The sequence below is a fragment of the Tupaia chinensis genome, unplaced genomic scaffold (assembly GCF_000334495.1).
Source record: "Tupaia chinensis unplaced genomic scaffold, TupChi_1.0 Scaffold149184_1, whole genome shotgun sequence".
In the NCBI taxonomy this organism is placed as follows: Eukaryota; Metazoa; Chordata; class Mammalia; order Scandentia; family Tupaiidae; genus Tupaia; species Tupaia belangeri.
Window position 1 is genome coordinate 1,701,115 of NW_006209032.1, and position 11,188 is coordinate 1,712,302.

Genomic DNA, 11,188 nt, shown 5'->3' on the forward strand with positions numbered 1-11,188 from the left:
GCGACCGGCCTCCCTGCTAGGGACACACGGGTGGGGGGGGCCTGAGCAGGGCAGGTGGGATCCCGGTCTCTGAGCCTCAGTTTGCTCATCCGTGCTAGCAGCTGGGCTGAGGCAGGAAGGGAAGGGCTCCCTCAGCTTCCTCCCCAGGGCCCAGCCTTCCTGTTCTGCCACTTCTAGGGGAATTGAAGGCCGACCGAGCTTGGGGGGGGGGGCTTCCAGGCTCACTGGTGACCCAGTTCCCTTATGCCCAAATGGGGCAGGGCCTGCCCAGCCCCCTCACTTGGGGCCGGGAGGGCCTCTGGGCCCCTGGCAGTGCACAGAGCAGCCTCTACTAGACCTGCCTGGCGGTGGCCTCTGCAGCACAGCCCAGGGCCGCCGCCCAGTCTCCACGAACGTGCACACCTCCTGCGCCACTCCCCACCCTGGCACGCACGTGCGGTCCCCAGGCAGGATCGTGGTGGGGCACGAACCTGCGCCAGGGCCTCTATGCTACACACACGGCCCTCTACCTGGGCACGCGTGTGCAGATCATGGGCCCATCCACAGGGACCAGACTCACACTGCTCCAGGGAACACACACGTGTGTGTTGACGGCACCTGCGATTCTGGACACATGGAGACCCACACGCACTCAGACTCCCACAGCTACAGAATGCACACGCGCTCCCACGCAGCCAGTGCTCACGCACATGCAGCTCTGACCCAGGCCCGGCCCAGCCCCAGTGCTATTCTGGGCCGGGACTGGGGCCAACGAGGTCAGGGACAGCCGGTTCCCAGCAGGCCCTGCTGCTGTGTCCCAGGCCCCAGCCATGTCGCTCCGTGCCCTGCCCTGCCCCAGGCCGAGTCCAGGCCTGGGACCCCAGCCTGATTTTGTGAATGGGAGGGGTCCCCCCTGGAGCTGAAACTTAAACTCCAGGGTGTCAGGCTTTGAGAGAGACCTGGCCTCTGGCCCCTGCCCGACGTCTTGCCCACAGTTCCAGCCCAGAGGCTCTGGAGGCTGCACTGGGTCCCTCCAGGAAACACACAGGCACTAAAAATAGCACAGGTCTGAGCAGGGTCCTGCAGGCCAGCATTCACGCCACCACACGGGGCAGGCCACAGTCTCCTGGGGGCCACGGCGTCCATGTGGGGGCTTCACAAGAAGCCGAAACAGTGCTGGGTGGAGGGCAGAGCCCTGGGTTGGAGGCAGAAGACTGAGGGGGAGGCCCCAGTTCCTGTGTGACTTCAGTAAGGTGCAGCCCCTCTCTGGGCTTCAATTCCGCGGAGTGAACGGGAGAGTGAGTCACACTGAATGTCGGAAGGCCCGTCAGGGTGGAAGAGACCAGCTTTCCAGATGTTCACCTGAGCTCAGGGCTTGATGTGGAGAACGGGAGACCGCTTAAACGCCCAACCATAGTCACCCCAACAGGGTCCTCATGCCACCACCCACGTCGGCCCAGCCAGCCCAGATCATGGGTGGGACACACATGTCCGATATGCAGAGAGAGGCCCTGGGATGCAAACCCAAGACCCCGTACATGTGGGTGCGGCTGTCCACGACAACGCCACCACCTGGCCAATTCTGTGGATTTAGAGTAATTTTTAAATTATTTCGGTCAGATTTTGCATCTTTAGGAGGTAAAAAGGAAATTTCTTTCTTTCTTTATTTAAGACATTTTCCATAGGGCATGTGTACTTGAGAAACAGAGACAGAGAGAGGGAAAGTGAGAAATCGCCCCCTGGGGGATGGTTACCCACAATCCCTTCTCCTCCATTCCCTTGCTGGGATTTTGGGCATGCATATACCTGCTCCCAGTATGATTTTCTTATTTTTCTTTAAAAAATTATTTAATTTTATTCCTTGCCATTATTTTATTCTATTCTTTGAAATCGACCAGAGGGAGACAGAGAGAGAGAAAAGGAAAGCAAACTGCCAGACCCGGGACTCGTACCGCGGTCAGCCATGTGGGAGTCCAGCCACCTGCTGGCCCCCGTTTCTTTCTTTTTTTTTTTTTTAAGAGAGATTTTTGCTATAGGGCACGTGCACTCCCAGAGGGACAGAGAGAGACAGAGAGACAGAAAGCGAGAAGTCACCCCCTGGGGAGATGGCCATGCTGCAATCCCTTCTCCTCCATTCTCCTCTTGGGATCTTGGGCACGCACGCACACATATCGGGTGTGAGTTTTAAGCCGCCGGGTCTGGGACTCAGACTGTAGTCAACTACGTGGGAGTCTGGGAACATAACCATTATGCCATCTACTGCCCCCCCTCCCCATGTGATTTTCAAGTCACCTGGTCTGGCCAGGTGTCAGCCATGACGGAGTCCAACACTGTAGCCACTAGTGCTGTAACCACTACGCCACCTGCTGGCCCCCCGAAACGGAATTTGTCTTTCTTTTTTTAGAGAAGTTTTTGCTATAGGGTGCATGTGCTTGCCAGAGAGACAGAGACAGAGACAGAAAGTGAGAAATCACCCCCCAGGGGGATGTCCACACTGTAATCCCTTCTCCTCCGTTCTCCTCTTGGGATTTTGGGCATGCACGCACACGTATCTGACACGTTTTAAGCCACAATGTCTGGGACTTGAACCTCGGCCAACCATGTGGGAGTCCAGCGATGTAACTATTATGCCATCCGCTGGTCCCTTAAAAAATTATTTATTTAATTTTATTCATTATCATTATTATTTTTTAATTTGACCAGAGAGAGAGAAAGTAGGAAAGAGGGCTGCCAGGTCCGTACTCGAACCATGGTTGGCCATGTGGGAGTCCAGCACCTTAACCACCACAGCCCCCACAACGGAAATTTAAATACTTAAACTTTCAAATGAAGTCTCTTGTAGCTTTGTACTTCTGAAGCTAATAAAGCTTAAAGCTGCACTAAGGCTTCCAGAACAGCTATTTTAAGAATGAGCCAGTGCTGGGTGCCAGCCTGCAGGGAGCAGAAGCTCCGGTGGGGAAGTGGCCGGGTCGGAACGTGAGGACACATCTGAACATTTTACTGTTCTTTTTAGATTTCTTCTCTGAGCTTGGCCTACTTCCTCCTTTATTATTATTATTGTTATTTTTTTAATGCCAGGGGATACATGTGAACGCAAGAGAGAGCCAGAACGCGTGGGGCCTGGTCAGGCCGAAATCCTTATTCCTCCAGTTTTTCATCCCTGCAGGCTCCTGGCACACACACTTGCCCAGTGTATTTTTAAGCTTCTTTGAGATTTGAACTGCAATCAAGCACATAGGATCCAATGTCCTCTGGACAGTGCTTAACTGCTGCACTATGGGGCCAGCCCCTTTTAAAAAACAATTTGGGGAATGGGACCAGCAGATGGCACAATGCTTACATCGCTGGACTCCCACATGGCTGATCGAGGTTCGAATCCCAGACTCAGAGACTTGAAACTCACACCAGGTGCATGTGCATGTGTGCCCAAAATCCCGAAAGGAGAATGATTCCTTGCTTTTCGTCTCTGTCTCTCTGGTGAGTGCACGTGCCCTATTAGCAAACATCTCTCTTTCTCAAAAAACAAAACAAAACAATTTGAGGGGCTGGGAGGTGACATAGTGAAGGCGCTAGATTCCCACATGGTTGACCTCAGTTCGGGTCCCAGATCTGGTGGCTTGCTTTCTCGCTTCTCCCCCACCCCCGGTCAAATTAATAATAGTAATAATAATAAATAAAATTAAAATAACTCATTAAAAAAACTTTAAACAAAAATTTTTGGCCACAGAGAGCATGCAGTTGCCAGAGAGAAAGTGAAAAAGCATCCCCCATGGGGAATGGTCACTTCACAACCCCTTCTCCGTTTCTCCCAACTTTAGAGATTTGGGGCACACGCGCATGCGTGCATACATACATGCCTGGCATGTTTCTCAAGCTGCGGGGTCCAAGACTCGAATGACATGGTGGTCATACAGGACCCAGCCAACCTAGCCACCATGCCCCTGCTGGCCCTAAAACAGTGTTTTTGAAGTTTATTTCTTTCCGGGGCCAGCGGGGGCACAGTGATTAAGGTCCTGCACTCCCGTGTGGCCGACTGCATTTCGAGTCTTGGACTCCGTGGCCTGAAAATCACACTGAGCACATGTGCGTCCGTGTCTAAAATCCGGAGAGGACAATGGAGGAGAAGGGACTGCAGCATGGCCATGTCCCCTCGGGTGATTTCTCACTTTCCCTCTCTCTGTCTCTGTCCAGTGAGCACAGGTGCCCTATCGCAAAAACCTAAAAATAACCTCTTCTCCTTGAGGGAAAAAAGGAGACAGAGACCGAGAGAGGGCCAGAGAGACAACACCCCTAAGTCTCGATGTTGTGACCAACCTCGAGCCTCAGCCAGCCCCGACATGGGCATGGCCATGCTCGGGGGATTCAGGGAGGTCTCCAGATGCAAACCTGGAACTTTCCCACGCTGGGCAGCCCCACAGAGGGTCACGTTTTACTGCTGCGCCACTGTTCGGCCCCCTGACCCCACTTGTTGATAGACAGAACACGCTAATGCCCCCAGCCTGGGCTGGGCTGTGGGCTGGAGCCCCATAAGCAGCAGGGGCTGCCCATGCCACCTGGAAGAGCCAGGCGACCTTTCTCATCCGGGGACCCCTACTTGAGCTCCGCATGGGCTGAGGAAGTAGAGGCGAGAGCAGGCATGGTTTGCCTGGTCAGGTTCACTTATTTAACCAGCCTGCTCCGGCCTCTCTGACCCCATGTCCCGACAGCGACCTCCCTGGATGGTCAGTGTGGTTTCCCAAGCCTGGCCTGTGACCCATGACATGAGGAAGTGGCTGGGGGAGAGTTGTGGTCAGCGAGTGATCAGGGCCTTTGTGGACTTCCTGTTTGCCTGGCCAGGGCCCACCTAGGGGGATGAGACGGCCCAGCCCACACAGCCCCCAGACTTGGCCTCCACCGTGGAGGGTCCCCTCAGTGGATGCCCTGAGCCCGCTGTCCTTTGCCGGCAGGTCTCCTGCCCTGTCATCTGCACGCCCCGCGGCCTGCAGAGTTCTGCGCTGGTCCTCTGCTCCTCCGCTGCCTCCTGTGTCCTCGCCCAGCTGCGGCACCTGCAGGCCGAAGGCCCAGGAGGCTCTGACCCACAAGCCCCAGCTCTTCGGCAAGGACTTGCTGGGGGAACCAGGCCACGCAAGTCTGGACAGGTCTCACTGGTGTCCTGGGTGACCAGGGCTGCTTCTCCCAGTCACAGAAGGAAGGAAAGGCGGGAGCCCGGGGTGGGCAAAGGTGTCTCCAGGCCTCCCCACACCTCTTCCTGAGTTTTCCACTCCTCCCCAGGGGTCCGAAGCACCTCAAAACCTCCCTCCACAGGCCAGCAGGTGGCATGGTGGTTAAGGCGCTGGACTCCCACATGACTGACCGCCGTTCAAGTCCTGGACCTGGCGGCTTGCTTTCTCACACTCTCTCTCTTACTGGTGAGTGTGCATGCCCTGTTGCAAAGTAAAAAATAATAATGATGATAAATAAAATAAAATAAATAAAAATAAATGTCCCTTCACCCCTGCGTGGTCAGTGTTGTATATGGGGTCAGGACCAGCTTGTGAGGTCAAGGGGACCGCTCAGATGCAAGTCAGCCAGGGTCAGAACAGGTCCTCCAGCCCCTCTGGGGACAGCCTACCCTGTCCTGGGGGCGGAAGACTCGGGGGTCCCTTGGGAACCTTCCTGAGCTCCAGCATGGCTGACCTTATCGTCCCCAGCCCCCACCCTCCTCTCGGCTCTGGTGTCCAGGGTGACCAGAGCTGCCTCTGGGCAGGAAGCCAGCCCAGCTAGCCCAGGACATCCCTGAGCGCCTGTCACCATGGCAACCCCCGCTGCGCTCCCCCCCACCCCAAGTCCAGTACTTTTTTCAAATGCAGAACGTCAGAACGAGAAGGGGAAGGGCTGCCTGGATCAGCAGACTCCCGCCCCTCCCCTCGTCCCAGATGGAGAAACTGAGTCTCGGCGGGGAGGGGAAGGGGACCTGTTGGTTAAGGACCCGCGCCCAGCCTGCCCTCCCTGCTACGCACCCCAGCTCAGTGTGCGGGCGAGCGGGGTCTGGAGTGCGATCTCCGGCAGGGCGGGCCTTCCTATCCTGAGAGGCAAATGGAGGAGAAGGGATTGCAGCATGACCATCTCCCTTGGGGGTCATTTCAGGCGCGGGGCCCCTCTGGGCGCTGGGCGGTGCCGTGCTGGGGGTTTGCCTCGCGGGGGTCGCCGGGCAGCTGGTGGAGGTGAGGTGCGGCCGTGCGGCGGGGGCAGAGGGCTCTGGTGGCTGTCCACCCGCGGTCCACCCAGGCAGGGGCTGGGAGCGCCTCCTCCCTGCCCTAGGACACCCGGCCTGGCGGCATTGCCTGGGGATCCCAGCTCTCACCCTTAGGGTCCCTGGTCTGATGGGCATCCTCCCATTCCCGGAACATTCACGGTCATCATCAGGATCCCAGTCTGACCCGGTGGCGCAGTCCCTCCCTGGTGGGTCTCACTGGAAGGGGATGCTCAGCCCCTGGCTTCCTGGTCCCCCAGTCTGAGGGGCGGATCTAGACCCTGAACTCAGGGTCTTCTGCAGGGAACAGCCTCTGCCCCCAGGGATCCTCCAGAGACCCTGTGGGATGGGGCAGGGTAGCCTTGGGTGATCCAGGGTGGAGGGGGGACAGCAGGTTGAGGAGAGGGTGGGAGGGCAGGGCCGGGGCTGGGGTGGGGGTCTGTCTGACCCAGTCCTGGTGAGGATGCCGAGCATTTAAAGGTTTCAGGGCAGGCAGAAGGGGCAAGGAAGGCCCGGGTGGCTGGTCAGGGTCTTGGCTGAGCTTGGAGGTGGGGCGGGACGTGGGTCCCTCTGTCCCCACTCCTGCTGTGCCTGGATGGGGCCCTGGGTGGAGGCAGTAGAGCAGATCTAGAATTCTGGGCCGTGAGGAGAAGGCCCAGAACCAGGGCTAGGGAGAAGTGGGGGTGGGGCCTGTGCAGGCAGGGGCAGGGAGGAGGGGGCAGGTCGGAGCAGAGAGGACAGGCTGAGCAGGGAGGTCAGGCCATGCAGGCAGCAGGCAGAGCCCTGAACGGAGGGTCTGAGGGAGGCCGGACAGAGCCTGCACCCTGATAGTCTGTCCCTGCTGCTGCTGACCAGGGGGCGTGGCCGGGGGCTGTCTGGCGTCTGGTGTCGGCTCGGGTGGCCCTGTATGGGAGCCAGGCTGGCGCGAGCCCCTGGTGGTGGCGCACACTCATGCTCAGGCCCCTTGCTGCCATCCCAAGGCCTTGGGTACAGGCACTGAGCTGGCCTGGGTGCAGGCAGAGGCCAGGGAGGACGGGGGCGGTTGAGCCAGTTGGCCCAGCTCAGCCAGGGACATGGCATTTGGCGTCCATCCACCCCCATCTGCCCCCAGCCTGAGCAAGGCCCTAGCCCTGCCCTCCAGGGAAACACTGGAGAGACGCCTGGGCTGGGGCTGGAGTCACCACCTACCCCAGCTCTGCAGGTGTCGCCCACCATGGCCGTGAGGCTCCAAAGGAGGCAGGGGACTCCGAGATTTCCAAATCAGACCCCCAGCAGGGCCCATCATAGGGGTCCCCTGATAGGAGATGCCTGGCTGTTCCCTGCCACCTTCCCTGCCTACCAGGAGTGAGGGGGGCCCAGCCCCAGCCACAGCAAGCCCAGCAGGAGCGCATGAGCCCACGCTGCCTTGGCCCAGAATCGGACTTGACTTTGTCCCTCAGAGTCTAGCAGTCACTCAGCCCTGTGGGCCAACACACAGACCTCAGATTTAGGGACCCCTACCACTGCCAAGATCTGACCCTGATGCCATAGACACGTGCCTGACCACATCCACGTGTGCCCCAGCCACACATGTGCCCAGTACCACGTGTTCCCCGATCTCGCGTATATGTCTGACCACACGTTCTCCCAGGGGACGACACCGAGGAATGGTGTCTTATCTGGGTAGAGAGAGCACCTTGGGGACTCCCGGACCTGCCCTACTTAGTTATCGATGGAGAAACTCAGGCTCCCACCCTAGTGCGCCCTGGCATAAAGAGCCGGGGAGTCATGTACCGGCCTAAGGCACAGATTCTTGGGGTGATCTGGGACAGGCCACTGGTCCTCTCTGAGTGTCTCCGACCATCCTGAAGACGAGCGTCCCTTGGATGAGCGAGTGTCTAGCTCCTGGAAAGGCCTGATCCATGAACGGCCAAGGGTGAGAGCGGGCAGATGGCTGAGTTACAGAGAGCCGGAGGGCCTGAGTGCCTGGCCTTGGCTGATCAGGAAACAGTGCATGGCACAGACCCCGGGGTCCGCTCTCCCTCTGGGCACTGACTCCCACCCTGGCCCCTCTGTCGAACTTGATCACGTCCCTTGCTGGTCAGACACAGGTGTTACTGATTACATGAGGCAGAGCTGTGGCTCTAGATAGCCAGGAAAAGCCCATGTCCCCAAGTCCCTGGGAAGCCATGACCCTTCATTCCCCCAGGACCTGGGAAGGTGGGAGGTGGCAGGCAGTGCTCTGCTCGGGCTTGCTGCAGCTGCACTGACATCTTTTGGCCTGCAGGTGTCACTATTGCGTCGTGGGCAATTGATCTCCTGGCCTGTGGGTACTCTGGCCTCCACGAGGCCACCTGGTGGCGGGCCCTGACTCCCAGCTCCACCTCCCCGCCCCATGGAGAGATGAGCAAGCAAAGCGAATCCCCGCCCAGTGTCTTGAAAAACACATTTAGCATCAACCTACCACGAGGGCTGTGCCTGAAGGGGCGTCCCGCCCGCTGGGACTGGGGTCCAGTTTGCGCCTCTAGGCTTTGGATAACGGCTCCGTCTAGCGTGTTGGGTGTAAGATGCTTCACGGCAGGTGATTCTGGAATGCTCCGGCTAAGTCCTTGCAGAGACCCAGGCCCCTCGCCCCAGCCCCAGTGCACCGACCTCTGCCTGCCTCATGCTGCTTCCTCCTGGTCCGCAGCCCAGCACGGCCCCGCCGAAGCCCAAGCCGCCCCCGCTGACCAAGGAGACAGTGGTGTTCTGGGACATGCGCCTGTGGCACGTGGTGGGCATCTTCTCGCTCTTCGTGCTGTCCATCAGTGAGTAGCGCGCCCCGCCCCCTCTGCCGCGGGAGCACCGCCCCCAGCGCCCTTGACTCCGCCCCCGGCACCACCTCCGCGGGCTCAGAGCAACAATTCCGGGCAGCGCTACTCCGCTAGACGCCCGCAGGAGGCCCTCCGTGGTTTCTGGCACCTCCTGATCCACACCAAGTCCCCAAGGGGGGGCTGACGGGCCAATAGTGACCCGGAGCATTCTGCCGGACCCGGGGAGCCAGCCACATGGCAATTATGGTAATTACAGGGGACTCCACTGAACGAGGACGAGAAGGACGTGTCATTTTTCCCTGCGGCTGGTCTCCTGATGCTTTTCCTGCAGTTTGGCCAGCTGAAAGGGCCCACACCCAGGGCCCCAAAGAAGCCACTTCCACCAGGGCGCCCCAGACACCCAGCAGATGTGGCCTCCAACCCCGCCTTGTCCAATAGCATCCCCTGGGAATGACTCACGCCCGCCTCAATTAAAAGCAGACTGTCCCTCTCCTGGGTCTGGGAGCTTGGTGCAAAGTCCCAGCAGAAACAGCTGGCAGCCCTTCCCACAGCCCGCCTCCCGGAATGGGGGGCTGGGACAGAAGGTCACGTGTAAACCCGGCCAGGTTGGGGCGGCTGCTGAGGCCTGGAGCAGTCCCACAGAGGGTCCCACCAGGCAAAGGAGGGTGCTGGGTGCTGGCGGTGGGAGAGGAAGCCCATTCCTTTTGCTAACATTTCATAGGAGAGGGGTTCGCTGCTTTGCTAGAGCTGTGGCTCTAGATAGCCAGGAAAAGCCCATGTCCCCAAGTCCCTGGGAAGCCATGACCCTTCATTCCCCCAGGACCTGGGAAGGTGGGAGGTGGCAGGCAGTGCTCTGCTCGGGCTTGCTGCAGCTGCACTGACATCTTTTGGCCTGCAGGTGTCACTATTGCGTCGTGGGCAATTGATCTCCTGGCCTGTGGGTACTCTGGCCTCCACGAGGCCACCTGGTGGCGGGCCCTGACTCCCAGCTCCACCTCCCCGCCCCATGGAGAGATGAGCAAGCAAAGCGAATCCCCGCCCAGTGTCTTGAAAAACACATTTAGCATCAACCTACCACGAGGGCTGTGCCTGAAGGGGCGTCCCGCCCGCTGGGACTGGGGTCCAGTTTGCGCCTCTAGGCTTTGGATAACGGCTCCGTCTAGCGTGTTGGGTGTAAGATGCTTCACGGCAGGTGATTCTGGAATGCTCCGGCTAAGTCCTTGCAGAGACCCAGGCCCCTCGCCCCAGCCCCAGTGCACCGACCTCTGCCTGCCTCATGCTGCTTCCTCCTGGTCCGCAGCCCAGCACGGCCCCGCCGAAGCCCAAGCCGCCCCCGCTGACCAAGGAGACAGTGGTGTTCTGGGACATGCGCCTGTGGCACGTGGTGGGCATCTTCTCGCTCTTCGTGCTGTCCATCAGTGAGTAGCGCGCCCCGCCCCCTCTGCCGCGGGAGCACCGCCCCCAGCGCCCTTGACTCCGCCCCCGGCACCACCTCCGCGGGCTCAGAGCAACAATTCCGGGCAGCGCTACTCCGCTAGACGCCCGCAGGAGGCCCTCCGTGGTTTCTGGCACCTCCTGATCCACACCAAGTCCCCAAGGGGGGGCTGACGGGCCAATAGTGACCCGGAGCATTCTGCCGGACCCGGGGAGCCAGCCACATGGCAATTATGGTAATTACAGGGGACTCCACTGAACGAGGACGAGAAGGACGTGTCATTTTTCCCTGCGGCTGGTCTCCTGATGCTTTTCCTGCAGTTTGGCCAGCTGAAAGGGCCCACACCCAGGGCCCCAACTAAGCCACTTCCACCAGGGCGCCCCAGACACCCAGCAGATGTGGCCTCCAACCCCGCCTTGTCCAATAGCATCCCCTGGGAATGACTCACGCCCGCCTCAATTAAAAGCAGACTGTCCCTCTCCTGGGTCTGGGAGCTTGGTGCAAAGTCCCAGCAGAAACAGCTGGCAGCCCTTCCCACAGCCCGCCTCCCGGAATGGGGGGCTGGGACAGAAGGTCACGTGCACACCCCGCCAGGTTGGGGCGGCTGCTGAGGCCTGGAGCAGTCCCACAGAGGGTCCCACCAGGCAAAGGAGGGTGCTGGGTGCTGGCGGTGGGAGAGGAAGCCCATTCCTTTTGCTAAGGTTTCATAGGAGAGGGGTTCGCTGCTTTGCTGACCCAGGTGCCGCTGGA

At 59.4% G+C, this 11,188-nt stretch overlaps 1 protein-coding gene across 1 annotated transcript in view; it reads left to right on the top strand.

Annotated features, from left to right (window-relative positions):
* Positions 1–4,673: 4,673 nt before the first annotated feature.
* Positions 4,674–11,188, top strand: part of TMIE (transmembrane inner ear) — a 10,167-nt gene continuing 3,652 nt past the window's right edge. The window contains exons 1-4 of the mRNA XM_027769290.1: positions 4,674–4,700; positions 4,926–5,103; positions 6,106–6,182; positions 8,880–8,997. Of these exons, the coding sequence (XP_027625091.1) occupies positions 4,674–4,700; positions 4,926–5,103; positions 6,106–6,182; positions 8,880–8,997 (400 nt within the window). The remainder of the gene's footprint in view (positions 4,701–4,925; positions 5,104–6,105; positions 6,183–8,879; positions 8,998–11,188) is intronic.